The sequence below is a fragment of the Epinephelus lanceolatus genome, chromosome 7, assembly GCF_041903045.1.
Source record: "Epinephelus lanceolatus isolate andai-2023 chromosome 7, ASM4190304v1, whole genome shotgun sequence".
NCBI classification, from domain to species: domain Eukaryota; kingdom Metazoa; phylum Chordata; class Actinopteri; order Perciformes; family Serranidae; genus Epinephelus; species Epinephelus lanceolatus.
Window position 1 is genome coordinate 8,744,909 of NC_135740.1, and position 26,539 is coordinate 8,771,447.

A 26,539-nucleotide genomic window follows, 5' to 3' on the forward strand; every position below is an offset into this window, starting at 1 on the left:
ACATGGTGTGTGTTTGGGATACAGGTCATAGAAAATTGCAGATTAAATAGTCAACTGAACCCATTAAGAAGAGCAATGTATTCAGACAGAGTTTTTGTGAATTTGATAGTACGATTGCTTTATTGAAAGTACAGTAGTACCATTGCCAATAGTGGGATAGTTAGTGGGCTAAAACTGTACATGAGCAGTTGAGGTAGCATGTTGAAACGCAGATAGTTAAAGTGTTTATATGTTGTATTGAGTTAAAAGTGGGGCGCATTGGTAGTTCACATGGGAAAGGTGCGGCTAGCCCTTGTTGCAGCGGTGTGGGTTGGAATCCGGCCTTCATTCTTTGCTGCATGTCTTCCTTGCTCTCTCTCTCCTGCTTTACATATCTACCAAGTTTAGTAAAATTCGATATGCCCCACTAGGCCTAGATAAGAAATTAGCTCGCTAGCGCCCCCATTTTGTTTGATGGGGTCAGTAATGGAGGGGTCCCCTCAGATTATGTGTGGTCATATGCCTACAAAGTTGCGTGGTGATCGGTGAAACCCTTGAGATGTTATACACCTTTATGTGATGAGCCACGCCCTCCGCAATATTCATTGCCTTGGTGGAATGGCGGAAAATCTATATAACCAGAAGTTATGGGTTCCTGGGGCAAATTTGTTCCTCATGAGGAGAGGCATCTTTGTGCAAAGTTTCATGTCTCTACGACATACGGGGCATGAGATATGCCCATTCAAAGTTTGCAATTTCAATCGGTTGCTATAGCGCCCCCCTTTGGCCAATTGATGTAATATTGCTTCATTCACATCCTCCCATGACCCTCTACCACTGTGCCAAATTTCACATGGATTGACCAAGTCAGTGAGGAGAAAAACGTGGAAGAGACATACATCCACAGAAAGACGGCCTTTTTATCATTATATAGTAAGATGGAGGCAGAACAGACTAACCGTTGACAGTGATGGCCCACATATTCACTTATGTCCACCTGTCTGGGACAACACATTGGCTGAACACACAGATCCTGTCTGTAGTGGAGATACTGTCAAGCATTTACATACCACATAGTGCAGGAAAGTAACTCAAGTAGCTGATTCCTTCATAGAGGAATATCTAAAAACCTAGACAAATGCCAAAACTATCTGCATATCTACTACTACAGTATGTAAGAAAATATATTTTTTGTTTGTTTGTTTGTTTTGTTTTGTTTGTAATTTGGGTAAACTGGTCCTTTAAATGCAAAGTTGTGCCAAAATTGAATACAGTAACTCAACCATTGCACCTCCATTATTTTTCAAAACTCAAATGACATTATTGCTCATGATGAGGGGTGTCTTTGAGTCACTTTGGTCTCACAGTAAATGTTTTGTTACATTTATCCACATATATCCATCTGTTGTTGAGAAAAGCACACATCTGTCGAAGTATTCCTCTACCCTCCTGATGCATTTGCATATGTGGAAATATTCAGTATGAGAGCATCGACAAGCAAATAGGCTACACACCAGGGGTGTAAATATAGACAGTGCAGGCAGTGCAATTGCACAAGGGCCAGTGGGGTAGAGGGCCCGTAGAGAGGGCAGGCCCTTGCAAGTGATCCAGATTGAAGACATATCTGTGCTCAAAGAGGAATGATAAAATAAAGAATGTTCCTAATTTAAAAATGCTGCCATTTGGTATAGATGCCCTCAAAAAGGCTAGCCCATCTGCCTCATGGTTTTCTTTTTTCTTTCTTTTTTAAATAACCAGTAGCTATCTAAAACAAAAGGATATGCTTTTCTACATAAGCTATGAAATCTATAAATAAACTATCAAAAAAACAAAATGATAGATAGACAGATATGCAATGATTATTGCTGGGTATAATGTATGCTGATGTTGTCCAATGTCAAGTCTCTATTTGTGTCAAGACAATACATGCACGTGTGCATGTATGCTGCACTAGGGCCCTTCAGAATAGTATGTACTGGGGCCCATCATAATTTCCTTACACAACCGCTACATACCGTTTTCCTCGTCACTGAGCTGTGTGCCTACTTTTTTAGTGCAATGGAAATAAGCCTGTGGGTTTTATTGTGTGATTCAGTCATACTGTAGACAGTTGTGGGTTAATATGACAGCTGTCGTCAGGTGAAGTAGTTTTATGTGTATTTTATGACTGTCCAATAAATCTATCTTTCTACAATGCTATAAATCGTATTCCCTCAGGTAAGATCTGCAGAAATACAGACTGAAGGAGAGGGTGTATTAAGTATGCGAGAGAGCTCGCGTCGCGTGCACGCATTTTAAGACTAGAGAGCAGATATTGGTGTCGGACCCTCTTGTGAGCCTCGTGCACTCCTCTGAAGTTAACGAGATAGAAGTTGGCTTTGACACCAACTAGCTACATAATTTCAAACCGTGTACTCCTGACAAAGCAGCCGTCTCTGTCTCTCTTGGCTGACATGCTAATGCAGCTAGCGTACACATGGTGCAGTTGTTTACCGGAAAATTCGAATCGTCTCAGGTAAAGATAACCCACATGGAAAATATCTATTGCTATCAAAATGTGGAGATGCCGGGGATTGAACCCGGGGCCTCATACATGCAAAGCATGCGCTCTACCACTGAGCTACATCCCCTTATTGAGTTATATAGAGACTACTAGAGTATTTATACATGCTATATGGGACCGATATGTTTGTATTTTTATTGTGTTTATACAAACAAACCACAGATATTATACTATTGAGAGGTGTCCCCTATCGTGGGGCAGGAAACCAGTCTATTTTCTATAATGTAACTTTCATCTAAAATAACTTCCACAGGCTAACTTGAAAAACACACTTGACAAAATAACTTACGTTACAGCCCACATGGACTTTATATGATGTGCGAGAAATATAACGTTAGGCTATAAATCGACTACAAATGTATCACCCAACACCAGAACAAAACGTTTAACGTTAGTTCGTCATTAAAATTTTACGTGTAGACTACGTAATTTGGTGAACATAACGTCAGGGGTGTCTTATCACACTGAGATGATAAACTATGAAATATTCTCTCTTTAAATCAACAATAATAGTATAACGATGACGTTACATTAATTGTAAATTATGCTGTTACTGCAGCAACGCTGCGGTGTCTCGTTTTTAGCACAATCTTTTTTAAAAAGTTTAAAGTTTAAAATTATTATATTTATAACATTCGTTTAATATTTTACATGTTTTCAAAAGTAAAACTAAATCGTCTCTAAAATTCAATGAGCATTTGAAACTGATTTTTATTATTTTATTTTATGAGTTTAGTTTCTGTGTCCACAGTGATGCTTCTCTCTCTCCACCAGCAGATGTCGCTGTTGTCCTGTCATTAGTCGTGCACCTGGCAGTTTGTTCCACCGGCACTTCCACATAACATAGTGAAATGAGCTGTCCTCATGAGACAGTTCACACCTGCGGTCCACATAGGTGGAAGAGGTTAGAGACAGACATGCCTTTACGTTGTGTGTTTTTAACGTAGGGGATAGAGTCACAGCGTATTAGCATAAAGCGTAACAGTACCTGCGCTTTACCTGAGCCGCTCACATCCACCTGCTGGCCCCTGGGAAGTGGTGTCTGGCGGCACGTCGGCAGCCAAAGACGGACGGACTGTCACTGGCAAATGAAATGAGGTTTTACTCCTTAAGATTTGGATGTCTGCTGGCTTTCGCGTGTATTGCTTCGCTTACTTGGATTAAATCGATTCCCAGTGATGGAGGTAAGCTGGCAGTGTAACCTGTCGTTAGCCTACTAATCACCAACAGTAACTTCTTGGTCTGGAGCAACACTTCAGTTTACTGTTAAGTGACTACTGTTAAGTCACCAGTCCACAGTGTCTCTGTTTGAAAACTTACACACACAGAAACTATTATTTGCCACTTCACGCGACTGTGGGAGATATTCCAAAAATATATGATGTGTAGCCTAAAACATATGCACATGATGTGGCCAGGTCAACACCGGACGTTGTTCGGACAACAGTATCTGCCTGACACTGACTGAAACTGTCATTCAAGAGGTTGTGGGACTATTTGTTGGGTTGTGGGATTTTCTATACAGTCTGTGGACTAAATAGAATTACAATTAATGATGTAACCTTTTACTGCCAACCTGTGGACACTGGGGTCAGGTCAGTATACTGACCCCACACCCCACATTACTAACCCTGATGGATTTAAAAGTTTCCTTTGGTCCCCCTTCAGCTTTCAGTCTGTATGAACAGACTGATATCCTAAGGGGTACTATTTTTACTAGTGGCTCTAACCTGGGGGCATAGCACCAAATTTTTCCAATTCCACTATTTTTTTATACAATGCTCAGTACAACCAATGTTTTTCAGCCAGTTTTAAGTTAGTTATGGCACCAATTAGTTAGGAATAAAACTGTAAGTAAAACCAACCTTTTCACTCCAGGTTTTTCAAGGCCCCCCCTCCTGTCAGGGCCCTCCTGACTGGTGAATCAGTCACACGGCTAAGGCTGGGTGATTGTGCCCACATCAAAGCTGTCAATAAGCTTTTTAAAACTTTGATGTATTAGAAGATATTTGTACTGGTGAAGTTTTTAATAGATGACACCAGTGACGTAGGTATGATGGTCCACCACTTACTGTTTATTGTAATGAAGCTTAAGACCATAAGAAGGCAACATTTAAGGTGTATTGAATATTCCAATGACCAAAATTTTAAACATTATCTATTCTTTTATCACAATGCTCATCAGCTGTTAGTTACAACAAAAGAGTTTTAATCAGTAACAGAAACAATATGATATATGATTAGTGTTAAATTATTGCTTGAACTCAGTTTTCACAATCTTAGTCAGGTCACCGATCCTTATATGTGTCATAGAGTATAGCAGGAATGACATTTATTTGTAGGCTGACACGGATTTTAATGTTGCCGTTGTTCCTTCGACAAAAGCCAATGGGATTTATCAATTGGATTTTGGATTAATGCAGAAAATAAGCTTTGTGGCAAACAAAAGTTGCTGATACTTTTTTGGGTTTTTTTCAGCAAGATAATCTTAATAATTGAACACCACTTTTAGGATTTTTTAAAGTGTAAATGCAAATGCCAAAAGTAAAAAGCCAACTACAATGAGGCCGTAAAGCCATGTGTGGCGTAATGATGCTCTGTAGTCTCATTTAGGAACCTGTTAGCAACCGCCTTTTTAAAGACACGCAAAGGCTTCAAAATTTACGAGTGGGATATTTACTGACATATTTTACGTTGTACAAGAAAACTTGAAAAAAATCTTAAGCTTGTGTTGACCACAGACTTTATTTCAGGCACCTAACAAAAACACATTGATTTTGAGACAAGGGAACTAAAGGGAACTAAGTGTTAAAATGCTAACTCATTTCTCAGTTTGAGGAATCATTCCCAGGGTACTCTATTCCATCTAAAAATTACAGTGAGTTACAGTAATACTTGTGCACTTTACACTACTGGAACAAAACACCCTGTACACTGTAACAGTTTTATAGTGATCATATTGGAAAGAAGTTTAATTTATTTTTTTTTTATCCGTCCCATCAATACCAAACTTTTTATATAGTCTTGGTGGTCTAGTAATTAGCAATGCCGTGGGAATAGCTCATGAGGGTAATGTTGTTAAAATATAGGCTACTAAGTGGACAAAATGAGGAGAAATGCTTGCAGACCATGGACTGCATAAAATAATGGGCAAAGCCACCATGACATCACCCACTGCTTTGTGGATTTCTGTTACCAAACCTCAAGTTTGGCATTTCAGTCATCGCCATATTGGTTTTGTGGAGCCAGAAGTGAGCATATTTAGACAAGACAGTGGAGCTAACCCTAACGCTAGCTGCTAGTTTAGTGTACACATCGCATTTACAGCTGGGGCTAACTGTAATAATACTAATGCTAATTTTCACCAATGAAAAACAGGCTTAAAATCATTGAATAAAATGTACTTACCAGAAAAACTGAGCATCAGACCTCTTTGAGGGTCTTTTAGTACAATCAAATGCTGAAAAAGACTCTTGAGGTGATCAAAACATCCCTGTTCTGTCCACTAAGCCAGCAATGCCTCCCCAGTTAACTTTCTTGGACCAGAAACCCACTGAAATAGCAACAGCTATGGCTAAATCTATACTCTACTACCTAACCAACGCTGTTGCCATGCTAGCAACTTGTCAACAGAAAGTACCCATCTGTCACTCAAAGCGGCCGTGCCCTTAATTATGCATAACTTTAAGCATTAATAAAATGTAAATGGGTGAGTTATGTAAACCCCCCCCCCCCCCCCCCCCCCCCGTTTTCTGTACCAGGCTGTAAACATGTAAATTTCTGCTTTAAATTTTGGCACTTTAACATGGGGGTCTGTGGGGATTCTGGAGCCAGCCTCAAGTGACCATTAGAGGAACTGCAGTTTATAGCACTTCATGTTGGCTGCGGTTTTCAGCCCCAGCAGTTGCTGCTTCTTGCAGACATATGTTGCATTGATTCAGTGAACTCTACAGTAATAAGCATTGTTCTGAGGATTGATTTGTTTTGCACAGTGCACTGTATATGCACAGCTGTTTGTTCAGGCTGCACAGTTAATTGAATATTCATCACGGTCATGATTTAGGCTTTCTTACAATTGGATGAACATGATCAGCTGTGATATGTGTGCGTGCTTCGCCAAGAATTAGCTGCATATCGAAACAAGTGCTTCTTAAACTAACAGACAACCTCCACTTTTAAAGAGCTGTCATGCCTCTATGCACGCACGTCATATCGTGACTGCAAACGGGCAAAACAAACATCATGCAGTGCATGAGACTTGTGTCTGTGCTGCAAAGCAAAACAACCAACCTATTTAAACCACCTGAAAAAACACCACAAGCTCCAAATTGATGAATGCATGAAAGCCAATGTTGCTAACGTTACCCCACTGAATCCCCACCCTTATCAAGCATCAACTCAAAAATCACTAACAAGGACCCTGTACAGCATGTGACAGTACAGTAATCATTGGAAAACTAAAATAATTTTTTTTAAAAAGCAGTGGATAATTATCCATTCAGCTCTCAAAGACAAACAGGCATGACCAATGCAATTGCATTTCATATTTGTTAATTAGCCGAAATGTAGCACAACGTGAGGTAAAAACAGTGCTCTGCTGATTTAATTTGGCATAAAACGTTTTGGTACAATTTTATTTCTGTTTTACTTGTAGGAGATGCACTGTGAAAAAGGCCCAGTCTTATTTTGATGCAAACATTTGCACACTAGCAGAAATGTAGCACAACATGGAAGTGAAATGCAGCACTCAGTTTATTTAAATATGAAAGTGCAATAAAAATATTTTGTCCCAAAAATCACTGAATAATCATTATAAATAATTATATGTCAATACTGATAAAAAGAATTGTGGCTGTCTGTAAGTTTTCCCCAAACATATTCTCAGCAGTAAATTTGAGTTTTGAATGGGGTCAGGACCAAAGATTGTCAGTCTCTGGTAACATCAAAGCTTGATCTGTTGCTTCCTTTTTTCTTTTTATCTTACAAGTAACCTCACAAGTTGCATTTGCATGAAACTCTTGGACTACAAGAATGCCCCCCCCCCCCCCACTTATTGTTTTCCCTCTACCACTGTCGTCTCCACCTTTGTGACTTTATCATCAGCATCAACTGAAAGGAGGAGATAAAGAGAGACCATGTGACTACACAAAGACAAGAACAAATGACATTTTTAAATTACGTAAATGTGAACGAACGAACTGACACGTTGAATGGTTTATGGCACTCAGGGAGGGGTCATGATAAGCTATACTAAACATGTAATGCTAACAGCCTGCGTACACATGAGCAGTAGGTAGAACATGTCTCTCCACACAGGAAAGACTCAAAGCCTATCAACAAAAATGTTAAAATATAGAATAAAATAGAAGTATTCATTCATTACAGTGATACAAGAAGCTGAATGAGGCCATAAGAAAAACAACGCTCCTGTGTGATATATTGACAGTAATCTGAAAAACTCCAAAAATTCCTCATGTCACTCATCAAACTCAGTCATGTTTAGAATTACTTGTATATTGGGTGCGAGTTAGCATCCTTTCTAGCAATGCACTGATTGTAAAAGTTTGGAGCGAAACCAATACTGATGTTAAGAATAACAATTTGTCCAGTAGCTGACACTGATGGTTTTTTTCTTCTTCTTTTTTGTCATTGTTGTTGTTTATTTTGTTTTTGTTGTTATTTGTTCCCCCTTTGTGCCAGGGAAAATTATGTTTAAATTCATTCAGTCCTTCATTACACTATCTTTAAATCAGTGCCAATTCAATCATACACAATTATGAAACAAACTTTAATATAGCCCTCTTTTAATGTGAAAAACATTTAAAAAAAAAAATAACTGCTTCAAAGGCCTTTCCACTATATACAGTACAGGCCAAAAGTTTGGACACACCTTCTCATTCAATGCGTTTTCTTTATTTTCATGACTATTTACATTGTAGATTCTCACTGAAGGCATCAAAACTATGAATGAACACATGTGGAGTTATGTACTTAACAAAAAAAGGTGAAATAACTGAAAACATGTTTTATATTCTAGTTTCTTCAAAATAGCCACCCTTTGCTCTGATTACTGCTTTGCACACTCTTGGCATTCTCTCCATGAGCTTCAAGAGGTAGTCACCTGAAATGGTTTCCACTTCACAGGTGTGCCTTATCAGGGTTAATTAGTGGAATTTCTTGCTTTATCAATGGGGTTGGGACCATCAGTTGTGTTGTGCAGAAGTCAGGTTAATACACAGCCGACAGCCCTATTGGACAACTGTTAAAATTCATATTATGGCAAGAACCAATCAGCTAACTAAAGAAAAACGAGTGGCCATCATTACTTTAAGAAATGAAGGTCAGTCAGTCCGGAAAATTGCAAAAACTTTAAATGTGTCCCCAAGTGGAGTTGCAAAAACCATGAAGCGCTACAACGAAACTGGCACACATGAGGACCGACCCAGGAAAGGAAGACCAAGAGTCACCTCTGCTTCTGAGGATAAGTTCATCCAAGTCACCAGCCTCAGAAATCGCAAGTTAACAGCAGCTCAGATCAGAGACCAGATGAATGCCACACAGAGTTCTAGCAGCAGACCCATCTCTAGAACAACTGTTAAGAGGAGACTGCGCGAATCAGGCCTTCATGGTCAAATAGCTGCTAGGAAACCACTGCTAAGGAGAGGCAACAAGCAGAAGAGATTTGTTTGGGCCAAGAAACACAAGGAATGGACATTAGACCAGTGGAAATCTGTGCTTTGGTCTGATGAGTCCAAATTTGAGATCTTTGGTTCTAACCGCCGTGTCTTTGTGAGATGCAGAAAAGGTGAACGGATGGATTCCACATGCCTGGTTCCCACTGTGAAGCATGGAGGAGGAGGTGTGATGGTGTGGGGGTGTTTTGCTGGTGACACTGTTGGGGATTTATTCAAAATTGAAGGCACACTGAACCAGCATGGCTACCACAGCATCCTGCAGCGACATGCCATCCCATCCGGTTTGCGTTTAGTTGGACGATCATTTATTTTTCAACAGGACAATGACCCCAAACACACCTCCAGGCTGTGTAAGGGCTATTTGACCAAGAAGGAGAGTGATGGAGTGCTGCGGCAGATGACCTGGCCTCCACAGTCACCGGACCTGAACCCAATCCAGATGGTTTGGGGTGAGCTGGACCGCAGAGTGAAGGCAAAGGGGCCAACAAGTGCTAAACACCTCTGGGAACTCCTTCAAGACTGTTGGAAAACCATTTCAGGTGACTACCTCTTGAAGCTCATGGAGAGAATGCCAAGAGTGTGCAAAGCAGTAATCAGAGCAAAGGGTGGCTGTTTTGAAGAAACTAGAATATAAAACATGTTTTCAGTTATTTCACCTTTTTTTGTTAAGTACATAACTCCACATGTGTTCATTCGTAGTTTTGATGCCTTCAGTGAGAATCTACAATGTAAATAGTCATGAAAATAAAGAAAACGCATTGAATGAGAAGGTGTGTCCAAACTTTTGGCCTGTACTGTATATATATATATATATATGTACATATCATAGTTCCCTTTATTGAATCTATTTGATATTGCTGTGAAAATAGCAACCCATTTCTCCTTCAAACAGCTGTATTTATTCAAAAATAAATTTCAAAAATACATTGTAAAAGATTACATTTGAACATGTCATAAGAACATTTACTTTTGCCCAACAGTCATTTTTACCACAGAGAGCTTGAACGCATCATAATGTAACTCAATGCAACCTCCGTCAGCTGTTAGTTCCAGCCACCAACTGCTATCAGCTAACGTTAACTAGCTCTCTTCCTGCTGGTCTCAACACAGATTTGTTGTTTACGATGTAGCATTATCAGGGAAACAATGAGGTGTGTCCCCTGGCGTGTTGATAGTAAATTTACTACGTCCTTTCATCCCAAAGGCGCCATGGGGAAGATCTCTGTTCAACCCAGATACTATTTTCTGTTGTCCCCAGGTTGGCAGGATGCCGTTAGTCTCAAGCTCTGCTTTTTAGCCTGCGTAAAACAGTTGTGACATAAAGCAAAAACACTGACAACTTGCCATCGGTGGATGTCATCTTATTTGCACTTCTGGTGTGAACAGCCAGGCGACTGCATGACATATACAACGAGTTCTCATTCCAACTCACCAAATACTTTTTATTAAAATAACTCCATTCATTTTTGGTTTCACCCGAGTAAGGAACAACAGGCTCCTAAGTGACAGTCCAGCGTTTAACCTATCCAGCTCCCCTCCCATTCGGTTGATATAGAATTTCTTGCTCTTCTGCCAACAGTAGTTGCAGGCAGCATCAGAAATAGCCGCTGCACGGATCGTGTTATACCGCCCCAAAGAGAGTCTCAGCATTTTGGTGTCTGACACCGACATCCACTGACAAAGAGATGGTATTTAAAGGGTTCAGTTGTGGCTGGCAGCGTCAGACATAGCCAATGCCCAGTGTGTATCATACTGCAGGGAAAGATGCATTTGTACAGTGGCATCTGATGTCATAATCATTGTCAAAATGGCTGTATTTAACAAGGCGGCAGAGAAAACAGGCTGAGTGTGAACACCTAAAGGTGAAAATTAAGCACCTAAAGGAGTTAAAGATGTCAGCTGATGTGCAAGCACTGCATTTGAGGAGTAAGAGATGAACTAAGTGACATTTCAGCTGAAGCACTGGAGACAACTGAAGTGTCTGTGCCACAGTTTGTGTCAGTTTGTATGTTAACACCAGCTGAAATGTCACTTTAAGAAGTTAAAGTGCCAGTTGACATGCATACACTGAATTGTCTAGCAAAGATGCCAAAAGTTGCTGAATCCAGCTTGTGAGGATTTGCTGCTTTTGGGGTTTGGGATTGTTAGATAAAACAAGTCATTTGAAAATGTCCAAGTTTGTGAGAATATTTGAAAAGAAAACGCATAATGTTCTACCAGCACAAAACGGGTCTACAACTTAAAAAGAAATTGACTTACCTGAAGAATTTAATGTGCTTCGATTTGAGGCAGTTGTACCAAAACCTACAGTTAAAGACCTCTAAATATGTAGATCTCATTTCACTTACAAGCCCAGTGGCGGAGCTTCAGCTGCAGTAAGACTATATCAATACAGCTATACTTCTTCTAATACTAATAAAAGCTTAATTGTGTACGATAAACTACAACTAATGCTGAGCCGAGTCAGAGAGCCATCTGGTGAGACACATTGAAAACTGTGATTAATACTTACTTCTCTGTCTCCAGGTTCAGAAATATCACCAGACCTGCAGACCCTCTACGAGCGTCTGTTGGTGGCTGAGCAGTTGGGAGGGCAGGTCAGCAGGGATCTCAGCAGCATCCTGGAACAGCTGAAGAACAAATCCAAAGCTGCCAACATCACCTATCCCACCAGTAACAATTCCAGCTACATTTCCACAGGTGGGGTTCTTACCTAAAGTAACAAGCATGTTGTGGGCAGTGATGTGCAGGGGGCAGTTCAGTTCAACCCCCCCCTGGAAATTATCAACCTAAAAAAGACATTTCTAATATACACACTATGGTACTAATTGTTCACCTACTCAAACCCCCTGCAGTACCATTCACATCAACAGGTTTTACCAGGTAACACTATGACGTAAAAAGGTAAATTGGTGCAGGGAGGACCTTTTATTTGAAGACCAACCTGGAAGTTTGCATCTCCTGTTTCCTTCTACAAAAAGCCAATGGCATTTTTACATTGGATTTTGGATTGTTGCAGAAAATAAACTTTCAGGCAAACAAAATTTATGATACTAACCCTCAGCTACACTGCCTGTGTGAGCAGCACGTGACCACTGCCTCACTGAACTGCTGCAGCTCGCATGCACACAGAGATCGTGCAGACAGCTGTCTCCTGCTATTACTACTCTTCTTTCACAATTGAGAGCTGGTACTCCGCTAATATATTGCGCTGTACAAGCCACAATATTGTCAACACACAGTCTTGCAAATAATTTACAATAAAAAGACTTTTCTTAAAAAATGAGGGGATTCTGTTGAAAGAAACGTCACCAGAGTTTTATTTTGAAACTGAAACCAAAAGTGTTAATTTAAAAAGAGGTTTTTTTTGTGACTGTGACAGATACCTTGACATTTTAGTGAAAGGTAGGGGTGTAACCGTTCACAAAATGAATGGTTTGGTTGGACACAGTGGTGTCACAGCACAGTACATTTTCAACACAGCAAAAAAGTAGAGACACCAGCGAAATTTCCTTGATTTATAAAATGTTTTATTTTTTGAATTTATGTCATTTAAAATCATGAAGAAACATCATAAAGTATGATCTTTCCTGGTGACTTTGAACAATGATGGAACTATACCTGAGCAACCCATGTTCTGGGGTGTCCCCTGAGCAGCATATAAAACAAAAACAGCTCGTTATGAAATATAAAATGTAGTATTGTGGTTATAAACAAATACAAAGTAGGAATTACGATCTGGTTGAAATGGGCTCTCATACATTGAGTATGTTTGTAAAGTGTACATTTTCTACTACAGAGTATTGTCTCATATCTGCGGCTGTAAATGTACCAGTCACGGATTTCTTTTGCTCTGTCTGAATCAGTTACGATTGGCTGCCTAAATGCTGCGGGCATAGTGTTACAATGTAGCTTGCGTTGGTCCTTGTTTTTGTCTAGTTCCACCTATTGACAACCTGGGGTGAAGTCTTTGTGAATGAGATGACATGTTTGCAGCATTATTTTCTGATTTGCTTAAGAGTTCCCTAAGCCTCCTTAAAGCCTCCCTGCTCCTAACAGTTTTCCACCTTAGGAGCTCTCTTAAGAGTCTAAGATGCTTTGTGAAAAACTTATTTTAAAACTAATTTTGACCAGAATCTAGTCTTAGCTGTCATATTTAGAATTTTCTCAGAATTTCATCATCAGGAGCAACTCATTGTACTAGGAAACTTGTTAATACAGACCCAGATTTTTGCAACAAAAATGAGGATCTCTGTTTTTTCTGATTTCGTTTGAAGAAGTGTTGGGTAATTCATAGATTGATGTGATGTCAGAGATGCAATTTTAAAGTGAGTAAAGGATGTTGAGGTCATTGGGATCAACAGCCATAAGGAGGTAAGTGTCATCTGCTTAGCAACAAAAAAACATACTGTACTTGCAGATGATTATCTCAGGTGGCAATATACAAAGCGTGGAAGGCAGTGAACCCAGGACAGAGCCTTGATGCACTCTATATGTTTGTTCTTAGTGTGTTTGAGAAGTTTTGAACCAAAAAAAGTTGCAATTTGATTGGTTAGACTGAATCACATGTAAAGCTGTGCCTGACACCCCTACCTATTTTCCAGCCTATTAATGGGAGTGTTTGATCAACATTATTGAAGGAAAAAATTACAAAGTTCTTAAAACTATATTTTACCCTGCCTTAGGCATGGAAACAATTTGGTGCTTTTGTGTTACTGCAGATCATTTTGGGGTATTTGAAAGCCTTTATTACAGATAGTTGAGAGATTAGGGAGGGAAACATTAAAGGTTGGGCTTGAACTGGGGATGTTGCACTTGATGGTTGGTGTCTTAACCTCTAAGCTATGGGGAAACTGCAAATTTGCACATTTTAAAGTGTCCAGTGAGCTTCATAATAAATTTAATAGTTCCTAGTACCTCACAAAAAACAGTCCTGCTAGCTTACTGAGTTCAAACTTTTGCAGTGACAGAACACTTCCTCTCTTCTTCCTTCTTATGGACAGAAATAATAAGGCAGGAGACCACCAAATCAGGCCAGCAGACATTCCTCCTGCCCAACATCTACCTTTACATGCCCCACCTCAGACAACATCCAGACAGCCTGCTACCAAATGTGGTCCTGGGGCAGGGACGCCGTGGAGGTACGAAGCACTCTTACAGTACATAAACACACCCATAAAAACAAACACCTTCTCTGTCATATAAAACTCTCATGGTTCTTTGTGTTTTAACTTCAAATTCCCTTCAAAACCCTTCATCACTTGAAGACTAAATAGCCAGCGACATTGTAAGGACACAGCAGTTGTGACATTTTTGCCTCCTCCACACGATTCTTTCAGTGTGATTGTAAAGTGCGGGGGCAGAGTGAAAGTGACAGTCAAATGAAGAGGAGAAAGTCTCATATCATCGCACTGTTTCTTTAAGACTGTGTTGTCTATCTAATTTCCTATATATAGTGTGTACTTGTGTGTCCGTGTGTGTGTGTGTGTGTGTATGTGTGTGTGTGTGTGTGTGTGTGTGTTCCCAGTGTCCATGGTGCTGGGCATTCCTACAGTGAAGCGTGAGAAGCAGAGCTACCTGGTCAACACACTCAGCTCTCTGCTCTACAGCCTGACGTCTTTGCAGCAGCAAGATCTCCTTATAATTGTCTTTGTTGCTGAGGTTAGACCCCCTCAACACAGACACACAGACACACACAGACACACACACACACACACACACACACACACACACACACACACACACACACACCTTTAACTCATAAGTCTTTTGTCTTAGTTGAACATTTTGAGAAATCAGTTCTCATTTTTGCAAAGAGTTACATGAGAAGACTGACACCACTTTCATGTTTGTACTAGAAGCTAGAGCCAGCAGACAGTTAGCTTAGCTTTTAACCATTCAGTTTTTGTATGGATTAAACAAACGGGATATAACATGGTAATCAGTGAGCTTTAGGGCTTTAGGTGCAGGTAGGCCGATTTTTTGACTTGGGACAGAACCAGGCTAGCTGTTTACCCTACTTCCAGTCTTTATGTTAAGCTAAGCTAACCCCCTGCTGGCTTTAGTTTCATATTTAGTGTAAAGACATGAGAGTGATATCAATCTATTCATCTAATCCTAAGCAAAATGTCAAATAAGCATATTTTCCAAAATATCAAAGTATTTCCTTAAAGAGAAATAGGAAACAGGCTTATTCATTATCCAGTGCTTATCCATAGTCAGTGTATATCATATAGTACATGTTGGTCAGCACACCCTCAGTTTGGAGAAGTGGCAGCAGTGCCAGCATGAAAGTTAAGCAATGTACTGCTGTGGACAAGGGCAGCAAAATGGGATTTAGCCACCTAAAAACATCAAAATCAGTTAAGGTGTATGCTATTAAGAATTTTTTTTACTGCTTTACCTTTCCGTCAGACAGAATGTTCAGACAGGGAAATTGTTAACGGCTTCAGTTTCCCATCTACTCTCTTGTCAAAGCCACCAAACTCCATTAACAAAAACACTAATTTTGGCTTGCTGAACACGGAAGCTGCTTGTAGATCAATTTGTTAGTTTGTGTTATTGTTTGACCTTGGTGAATTTAAACTTAGCCTTTTAAACGGCAAAGTCACACAATGGCACAAACAAAATAACCGTTTGAGGCAGCAGTAAACTGCAGCTCCTGTGGTCAACAGTGTTAAATCACTGTTTTCCTCACTGGAGTCTGGCTCTGAAGAGAGCAATGTAAAGCAGTGGAATTATTCTGAATATAGCCTACATTTAAACTGGTATTGATTTTTGAAGGTGGGATTTTATATCAGGTGGTTAAAATGCATTTTGTTGTTGAGCCCTCCACAGCAGGACATTACTTGGCTTGAGTGTAGGAACCCAGCCTGCTTCTAAAAACTGGGAGGAGGGCTGACAGGCATCTACTGTATATGATACACTGACTACGGATAAGTGCCTTAAAAAACCCCACCTCAAAAAATCCAAACTACCCCTTTAAATGTAACCTAGTGCCATAAATATCTGCCAAAATATAATTTTAGTAGTTGCACTTTGGCATAGGATTTACTGCTGTTGTATTACAAAGAGCACACTACAATAACTGCTGTTATAAACTCTTCATAATTAAAGACAACGCCACACAACTTTCCCATAACATTATCTGTAAATTGCATCTCATAAATCATGATCAGTGAAAGAAGCCTTGAGTCAGCACTTTTTCCTCTTTAGCTCCACAAAATAACCTTTGCTCCCTCTCTCCCTCACATACTCAGTCACACACTCACAGCACACAAGCTCACGCATGTGCACGGCACAGACTGACACAAAGCTGTTGGACAGGTCAGGTGACTTGGTCTGTATCTCATTTCTGAGCTGACAATGAACACAGCTCATGTCAGTCTAATTTTTTAAGGGTAGTAAAGACATGTAGCTATTGTTTGATCATGTAATTTAGCATACATTTTCCAAAATCACCTCAAGCAATCAAAAGAAACTCAATCTGTTATGCTTACTAAGGGAAAAGTAAACACTTCTGCCTTTTCAGCACCTGTCCAACTAGTTTCAGCAGTACACCACAAATTAAATACTCTTGCTACACGAGTGTGTTTGTGTTTAAGATTATGTTTCGAGGCTACAGTTACCTGCTCTGCTGTAAGTGAATAACAGGCTACATCACCCCGTATCAATGAAAACAGGTTATATGAGGTCTGGCCCTAAAGGTTGAGCACAATGAAACTGTCTCACCTGATAAGACCGGTGTACCCTGTGCATTGTTGCAAAGGCATTTAAGACCTCCTGTTTGGTGTTAACTAACCACATCAGAAATCCCCTATATCACTGACTTTCTTCTTTTTCTCTCCATATTACATCAGACGGACTCAGACTATGTGGACAGCATAGCAAAGACCATCAACAAGACGTGAGTGATGCTAGATTGCCTCCCATGGGGGCTCTTTCACTATTATATCACTGTTGCTGTTTACCTTGGTTTCATGTTTTCAGTTGGCTCTGGCTACTGACAACAGCCAGCTTCTTGTGTCTGAAAACCTTTAGTCTATAACAATTTATCTTGGATTGTGAACAGAAAACCTCATCAACATGTTTCAGCTGTTTATAGTGAATAAATATTACACACAGTGCAGTACACAGAGCATGAGAGCTAGTTAGACAAAAATAACAAGGAAGGGGGATAATGGGAAAACAAGTACTGATTTTCACACAGCATTTCCTGATTGGACCTTGGACTCAGACATTCCCAAAAGTGTCCTTTTGTTTAATGTCACCGTCGGAATCACTGGTGCATTTTATTGACACAGTCTTTGATTGCCCTCAGGTATATTAGAAATTGTTTATACACATCTACATTTTTTCTTTTGTACATATTGACAAGTTTGACATTCTTATTCCTTTGTATGGCTCATGCTGTGCATCATGTGATTAGTGCATAATTAAACATTAGCAATAAAAGATTGGTTGAGCTCTTGTTCCTGTTTCTGATGCTGCATTCATGTCCTAAATGAATAACCTCAAAAAACAGAGCAGCCACGCACATCCAATTAAATAGGTGCAGGACCAAAAAACATACATAAAGTCAAGAAGGATAGTCCGCACACTTGATGCTCCCAGTTCACGTGCATTTATTTAGCACATCCCAAAAATACTGTGTGTGACGTAAAAATGTGGAAACGCGTCACAAATTCACGAATTTGCGTGTCATTGTGTCATTGTGTCATTGCTCAGGCAGCACATATAATAAATTGGAATTGATACAGGGAAGATTAGCATGGCCTCAGCGAAAGTATGACACGCAAATTCGTGGAACGTTTCCACATTTTTACGTCACACACTGTATTTTTGGGATGTGCTAAATAAATGCACGTGAACTGGGAGCATCAAGTGTGCGGACTATCCTTCTTGACTAAATGAATAACCTGACAGCTAAAAGTACAGTGTTCAGGCTCATCTGGAGTTCAGTACACTGTGTTGGAAGTTCTCTTTTCTATGCTCTGTCATGTTGATACATTTTATTTAGACAGTGAACTAGATAATGTATGTTTTTACGAATTACAAATGCAGTGAACAGTTGGGTCTTTTCATTGTAGAAAAGAGTTAAAATTAGAGTAGTGATCACAAAAAGTGAAATGAAAATGATTTTTAAAGATGCTGTTTTAAAGGAATATAGTATCAGCTTTACTGGCCAAGTATGTGTGTACACATACGAGGACTTGGAGTTTTTATGCCCTTGTGCTGGTGATAGCCGTGGCTGGAAGCGTTATCTTTTTTGCAGGTTGCCCATCTGTCCCAATCTCATAAACTCAATATCTCAAGAATAAATTTGGCAGACACGTCCGCTTGGATTCAGCGATAAACTAATCAGATTTTGGTGGTCAAAGGTCAAGGTCATTATGGCCTTGCATCCATCTCATTCTTGTGAATGCGATATCTCAAGAACACCTAGAGGGAATTACTTAAAATTTGGCACAAACATCCACTTTGAGTCAAGAATGGACTGATTAGAATTTCTTGGTCAAAGGTCAAGGTCACTATGATCCCGTCCTTCGCATTCTAGTAAACACATCACCTCAAGGCCTTGAGGGAGTTTCCCCAAATGTGGTACAAACTTCCACTTGGACTCAAGAATGAACTGATTAGAATTTGGTGGTTAAAGGTCAAAAGTCACTATGACCTCACAAAACATGTTTTTGGCCATAACTCTGGCCTTTGGCCATAACTATGACAAAATGTCCCAAAATGTCTGATAGGATAAATAAGTGATGACATTTTATATACAAAAGGTCAAAGGTCAACTTCACTGTGACATCATCATGTTCTGCAAAAACACTTTTCTGGCCATTGTTCAACATCATAACTCAGGAACATAAGGGGAGACATTTGGTCCGATACTGAATTGGTGACACTGATCTTGGGTGTCCATCTTGACACTGTACTGATTATACAGATCTTCTCCGCTGCTGTGGGGAAGGTGTGTGTGTGTGAAGCATCCATGTTTGGGGATATATGTATGAATAAATGTAAACTGTAACTTGACTGGTTCATGGAGGCATACAACCATTATGCAGTAATTTGTTTTTTTGTTGCTCTCAGTGTACATACACAGAAATAGACATACAGGTAAAAACATGGACAACAAAGCTGAACAAGTGAACATAAACATTTATACTATATGTAAATCTATTGTAAATATATCTTTGAAAACAACAACACAATGACATTTGTAATTGTCAGGAAAATAGTGCAGGATATATCTTTTTATGGTGTCATTAGAGAAATTGCATTTTTTGAGCAGGGGTCATTGTTCCCAAGTGATAGAAATGCTGAGTTGTTGTGTACCCTCTTTGTATTTTGCTGGTGAAGTCAGTTTGTTAACCAGCTGCTGTTTCATTGTAGTTTTCCTAAGGAGGTGCAGTCCGGCCTGTTGGAGGTTGTCTCTCCTTCTCAGTTTTACTACCCCGACTTCAACAGTCTCAGAGAGACCTTTGGAGACTCCAAGGAAAGAGTCAAGTACGTTCACCATCTCTGTCACTATTTGTTTGGAATGCTAGAATTATTGCTTGTGTTCATTTTGATATTTTTAACTTTATTCCCATTTATGTCATAATTTTTTTTTGTTTTATCTGTGTATTGGTTGCTGTTGCAATGGGATCATTTACATTTAGTCTCATCCGCTTCACTAAAGAAGAGAGAAGACATTGGTGTGTACTCTTTATAAATAGATGAATACTAGTAGGTGAATTAGAATTTGATTGACACTCATCTGTGTGAAGTGAACTCAAGTGTTTGTGTGAACACTTTTTCTGTTCTCAGATGGCGAACAAAGCAGAATCTGGACTTCAGCTTTCTCATGCTCTATGCTCAGGATAAAGGAACCTATTATGTTCAGGTAGGGCTTAAAGGTCAGGCATTCATAGATATGTTTCCCATGATGCAGGTATATAGAGTTCTGTTTTCGATGGCTCAGCCAGGTAGTCTTGAAAAAGAGCAGCTTAGATGAAGGTTTCTCGATGTTCAAAGGTGCTCCGTGGTCATCCACTACAAAGAAACACTCTGATAGGAAATGAACATACTGGATGTATTTTACCATAATCCATTATCTCCAAACGCAGTTCCTAGGTGCCTTTGTTGTGACTTAAATGGAACCTATCATGTTTTTCCATATTTCCTCTCTTATATATATATATATATATATATATATATATATATATATACACATAGCATTACAATGACTGATATTCTTATTGAACAGGGCTAAAGTTATAATTAATGTAAATTGTAAATGTTTGTATAAGCAATCCCTGTGAGCAAAAACCGCAGCTTTCCGACTGTTTTAAAGACTGTTACCAACTGTTTATCCTGCCTTTAAGACAAGTTGATGTCTACTTGTGATGGATTTCCTTATATGGTCTTTCCATAGCATTCGGTGCTACATGTAGCTACCTGCTAATATCAGGGGAACATGTATCCCTCCTCATATTCCTGCTGGAACATATTCAGTTGTGAAGATTTTGGTTTAGATTCTTTTATTGCTGATTTTTCACGAAAGTACCACTATTCTCCGTTACAGTCATTCCCCAGCTGCTATGACAGGGCAGAGACACTTAGATATGAAAGGCCTGGAAACTATGACCAATCAGAGCAGACTGGGCTTTTTCGAGAAACAGAGACAGACACTAAAAAGGAGCATTTCAGACAGAGGGTGAATACAGGAAGACAAAAAGGGGATGCATTTCACATTTCCAGCAACAGCAGTTGGTTCGAAGTAAACAGAGGCATAGCTGGACAGTTATCATGAACATCAGTACCCACCATGTTCAAACAGACTCAGAAAAGACTGACGCAAACGAAACCTCAAATTTCAGCAGAGGAAGACGTCACACCACCCACACTCTTTGACTGACACGCAAGTGCAGAGTGTAACCACACTGAAAGAGCACTTAGCACCAGTGATGGAGCTAACATCACACTTTGAAGTAAAGTTCAGTTCATGACATTGCTTCTTACCAACGCCAGACTGCAGACTTCTCCAAGCTTGAAATAGTTGTCAAAGGGTAGCTTCAGTATTTTTCAACCTGCACCCTATTTTCCCATGTTTTTGTATCAAAGTGACTATTGGGAACAACATTTTTGTAATTTGGTTCTGTACTGAGCGAGAGCAGTAGCCAGCAGTGGTGAGACAGGCTTTAACGTACGGTTATTGTGCATTTACACACTGTCAAAGTACGTCCACTAAAGGTGATAGTTTCACCACTGACAGGCTCAGATTGTTTTTGTGTCGTGTGTGAGAGCATTATGGAAAAGATCCTCAAGGAGATGGACCTTTTTGTTAAGGAGTAGGATCTTTTGTTTAGCCACAAACACCCTGAAATCATTATCGACAAACCGACTCAATTTAAATAAACAGAACTTTTTGTATTGTTGTATTGTAGAACACACTTCTTGGTTCATCTTTCCACTGTTCCAACAGTCATCAACTCCGGCTTGGTTGAAATAAACCCTTATTTCACCCAGTTAGATGTGAAAATATGCTGGCTTTATATACGCTAAAATTACTGTGGATTTATATGGAGTCTGGTGGCTTTGCCCATAGCGATTTCAGAGCTTTTTGGGGGTAAACAAAAAGATCTTACTCTTTAACAAAAAGGTATATCTTTTTTTGGATCCTCTCCATAATGTTGTCACACACTTAGAATAACAATCTGAGCCTGTCAGTGGCAAAAACAAACACTTACAGTGGACATACTGTACATTGAAAGTGCATATTGCCATGAGGGGTTACATTGCATCCTGTTTCACCGCTGCTGGCTGCAGCCCTCAGTATTGGATTAATTCAAAATCTGTTGTCTCCATTAGTTGCTTAGACACAAAAATGTGGGAAAATAGGGTCCAGGTTGAAAAATTCCAAAGTAACCCCTTAAGGATTTTGAAATGAGTTTTGAAAATTAGTTTTTGTGGCATGTGTTTTCCAGTTAGAAGATGATGTTGTTGCAAAGGCAAACTACTTCGATGACATGAAGACCTTCGCCGTGAAGGAGGACTCCAAGCAATGGCTCTTCCTGGAGTTCTCCCAGCTTGGATTTATAGGTGTGTATGTGTAAAGTATTGGAGTGGTAGGCAAATCTACATAATGAGCCTGGTTTATAGTGTATACTGACTGTGTGTGTGTGTGTGTGTGTGTGTGTGTGTGTGTGTGCAATCCCCCAGGCAAGATGTTTCGAACCCGTGACCTCCCGATGATCGCAGAGTTCTTCCTGATGTTCCACAGAGACAAACCCATCGACTGGCTGTTAGAACACATACTGTGGGTGAAAGTTTGCAACCCAGAGAAAGACGCAGTAAGTCAGCCGTGCCAAGAGGTGACAAACACAGCCAATAATAAAGCACAAGTGATTTATGTGTTTTGAATGTTGAATTGACAAGCAGAGTGTGTATTCTGGTGGTGTGTTTTCCAATTGATTAACTGCACCACTACAAATCATACAGGTGCTCTGAGCCAAAACATGTGACACTTAAGGTTCAAGATAACCTTAGCAGGATCAGAGAGGGGAATTAATTTGGCAACAAGACAAAACCAAAACTCAGGAACCTTTTGTGTTAATTAATTAGGTTAGATAATTAGGAATGCTAAAAATCAAAAACAATAAACTACAGTATACAACACATATTAAAGCACTCCTACTTAAAGTGGCTCCTGGACAATGTGCATCATAAAAGCCAGTTACAGCTGGAATAAAATACTTACCTTAATCTTCATGAAACAGTTTCAGCATGCAAATAAAGACTCCACATGTCAACGTTTTCTTTACGTTTCTCATGGTTCTTTCATGAACACATTTCATGAACAGTTAGTTCCTCACATTATGCTGCTTAATCGTCATTATTCCAGATTCTTCACAAAACCAGAGCAGGTCCTCCAGTGGTAATGCTGGAGTGAGGAGTGTACATAACTGATAGTGAATTTGACATGATTTCAAATATTTTTATTGAGCTAAAAAAGAATATACATACAGCATGTTTTTGTGTCAATGCTCATTGGCCACACAGGCCACATGGCGCAAGGCAAACAAAATAATTGATGATGTGTCTCATGTCCTGCACTCAGAGTATGAGTTGTTACCTTCAGGAAGAAGGTTCAGAGTTCCTCGGTGCAGATTTAATAGATTCAAAAACATCCTTTTTCCCTGCCTCTAATAAATTTGTTAACAACTAAAGCCAAGATACAAGCACTACTGCACTTTATGGTTGCTGTTTTAAATTGCTGTATGCTGTTTATTTTATAACGTTTCTTTACTGTTTTAATTCCCTATATATTGCCTGCTGCACTATTTATTTATCTACTGACTGTGTTGCACTGTGTTGCACCCAAGACAAATTTCCCACTTGTGGGACAATAAAGTTAATCTTGAATCTTGAATCCAGCTCAGTGTGTGGTCCGCCCTGGCCGGGTCATACCAAAGACTATAAAAAATGGGACCCATTGCCTCCCTGCTTGGCACTCAGCATCAGGGGTTGGAATTGGGGGGTTAGATCACCACATGATTCCCAAGCACGGCACCACTGCTGCTCACCGCTCCCTCAGGGGATGGGTCAAATGCAGAGAACAAATTTCACACACTCAGGTGTGTGACAATCAGTGGAACTTTACCCTTTACCCTTTACGCTTTCACAGATATAAAACAGATGATGTCAAAGATATAGGATTGTAATCTGAGATTGGAATAATGAAAAATAAGCAAAAACAAAGGGGGTTTTACATTACATTTTATTATTTTATTAATGTGCATTGTCCCCTTTACAAATAAATAAACTTAGAAACTTTTCTCCAAAATAAAAGATGTAAATAATTAAATTAAATTAAAACCTACGAATGTATAATAAATATGTATGTAGTAAATAAAAGAAGAATAGAATACTCACAAACAATAATGTTCTACCCTTATGACATTGATTTTATGACAATGTAGACTATATTTACAGAATGTAGTCCAGTCTTGTTTTTACCAGCTGAGGAATATCTCCAAATGAAGGTCACTTCCTGTCCTTCAGTAACACAGAGAAAATCATACATCCTCTTCTATCCTCCTGCCTTGATGACTGTAATGCCTTGTTAACCTGCCTAAACAATAGAGCTATGCATCAGCTCCAAATCATTCAAAATTCAGCAGCTAGACTTTTGACCAAAACAAAACGATCCTCACACATCACACCTATTTTAGTTTTCCTGCCTTGGCTTCCAGTCTCCTTTTAGAATACATTTTAAAGTGCTGTTAATCATATACAAGGCTCTGAATAATCTGGCACAGGAGTATATAACTGAGCTTTTCACACTGTACCATTCAAACAGGTCAAGTGTTCCAGAGTCCAGGTAGAAACAAAGGGTGATGGAGCCTTTTCAGTTCTGGCTCCTCGGCTTTGCAACAGCCTCCCACTATGCATCAGATCAGCTGACTCTGTCACATCTTTAAATATCATCTCAAAACCTACTTTTACAGAAAGGCCTTTCCTGTCAATTGATAGACTTTTTGTGTGTATGGGAGTGTATGTATTTGCGGACATGTGTATGTATGTATGCTTGCAGGTATATATGTGTTTAAGTGTATATGTTGGTGTAGGTGTGTCACTAATATTTTGTATTTTCTTCACCTTTGAAAGCTCGAAAAGTGCTCTACAAATACAGTTATTATTATAGAAGTAGTATTGACCTACATGCTGGTGTATTGTCATTTCCAGAAACACTGTAATGAACAGAAGGCGTTGCTCAAGCAGAGGTACAAGCCTTCCCTCTTCCAGCACGTCGGCCTCCATTCTTCTCTGCCTGGGAAGTTACAGCGCCTAAAGGTGAGTGCATCTCTGCTCTGTGTGTTAAATGACACTGAGTTACTGCGCCATAATGAAAGTTGAAATGTGATCCACACATGTGTACATGGCTGTGTTTTACATCTTTTAGTTCATTTTATGATACTGATGTTTAAACGTAATTATTTCAGAAATGAGACTGTGATGTGATTCATTTATGGAACTACTCTGCAGAATACCATGTGTTTGTTTAGTTTATCATTTAAAGGAGATCTGTATGATATTCAGAGTTTATCTATGATTCAGAGGTTGTCTGCACACAGCTCTCAACATGGAGGTGGTTGAGCTGGCTGCTAGCAGTGCCAGCAGCTAACAGTGCTAACAGTGTGCAGCACTAACAGTGTTACCTGGTGGGAAGCGGAGGTTAAGCGCCATAAGCTTATCAGTAGGATACACACACAGGACTCATATTCACTAACATTTTGATCCAACCAGGCCATCTAGCACAACAACAAACACAGAAACTCAGGTGACAAGACACACAGGGGTAGCAGGACTTCATGCTCTGCTCAGGAATCCATTACTCAAGTTAATCTTTACATAGCAGACAGTGCTTTGCTGGTATGTTAATGCTCTGATTATTGTATACAGCTCATTTAACAGTAAGTATTTCTTCAGTGTTACACCTCAGTTTCTGAGAAGTTCATAGTGTGGCTGTCTACTGTGGCTCTATAACCAGAGTGTTGCTGCAGTTGAATTTCCAATGAGCAATAGCTTGTAGCTTCATGAGCTACAGTTTTGAAGTGGGCCCATGTCATTGGTTCGACATCCCATTAGTCTGACTGTCTGCGGTGCTGAACGGCTCGTGGCGGGCATATGGTGCGCCGCGACCGGCTTGAGGCGGAGCAGGCTCACAGCTTATGTGTTTGTCACTTTCTTTTTCATTTTAACCCACACCATGATCTTTTCCTGACCCTAACCAAGTGGTTTTTGTGCCTAAACCTAACCAGACCTTAACCACAGGGCATCATGATGATTTCGGAACGGACTTCGAAACAATGAGTTTAATATGGTCGGAACAATGGGATTTCGAACCAATGGGCTGTCGAACCAATGGGCTGTCGAACCAATGGGCAGTTCCCTTTGAAGTAGCTTCCTCACCACTGTTTTTGACATGTAAGCTCCCTCAGAATGGACAGTAAACATCTTCTTTTGTCTCTGTTCCAATGTTGTCTTATTGTCAGATCGTGACAAACCTTTGCAAAACAGCAGGAGATTTCAGAAATCTGAGTTAGATTCAAAACAATTATAATCCAAATAATTAAAATAAATAAAAAGCTAAATAAACAAAGAGATCTTACCTCTGGTCAGCAGCATGTCAAAGCCTTTGCACAGATTTTGTGTTTAGCTGCTGATGTTAACAAAATACACAAAAGAGAAAATCTCAACTGTGATTGGTATTTTCTGTACATGTTTTAAACCCACAGTATGTAATTAAATGTAT

The 26,539-nt window shown here is 39.6% G+C and overlaps 1 protein-coding gene and 2 non-coding genes across 3 annotated transcripts in view; 2 read left to right on the forward strand and 1 right to left on the reverse strand.

Annotated features, from left to right (window-relative positions):
* Positions 1-2,537: 2,537 nt before the first annotated feature.
* On the reverse strand, positions 2,538-2,609 carry trnaa-ugc (transfer RNA alanine (anticodon UGC)). The gene has a single exon. It is a non-coding gene; the product is annotated as a tRNA-Ala (tRNA).
* A 783-nt stretch (positions 2,610-3,392) lies between these two features.
* LOC117261473 (alpha-1,3-mannosyl-glycoprotein 4-beta-N-acetylglucosaminyltransferase B) overlaps positions 3,393-26,539 on the forward strand; it is a 44,030-nt gene continuing 20,883 nt past the window's right edge. The window contains exons 1-10 of the mRNA XM_033633882.2: positions 3,393-3,726; positions 11,764-11,937; positions 14,241-14,378; positions 14,765-14,898; positions 17,097-17,143; positions 19,633-19,746; positions 20,050-20,125; positions 22,209-22,323; positions 22,444-22,574; positions 24,970-25,077. Of these exons, the coding sequence (XP_033489773.1) occupies positions 3,636-3,726; positions 11,764-11,937; positions 14,241-14,378; positions 14,765-14,898; positions 17,097-17,143; positions 19,633-19,746; positions 20,050-20,125; positions 22,209-22,323; positions 22,444-22,574; positions 24,970-25,077 (1,128 nt within the window). The 5' untranslated portion in view covers positions 3,393-3,635. The remainder of the gene's footprint in view (positions 3,727-11,763; positions 11,938-14,240; positions 14,379-14,764; positions 14,899-17,096; positions 17,144-19,632; positions 19,747-20,049; positions 20,126-22,208; positions 22,324-22,443; positions 22,575-24,969; positions 25,078-26,539) is intronic.
* On the forward strand, positions 17,957-18,060 carry LOC117261522 (U6 spliceosomal RNA). The gene has a single exon (XR_004502055.1). It is a non-coding gene; the product is annotated as a U6 spliceosomal RNA (small nuclear RNA).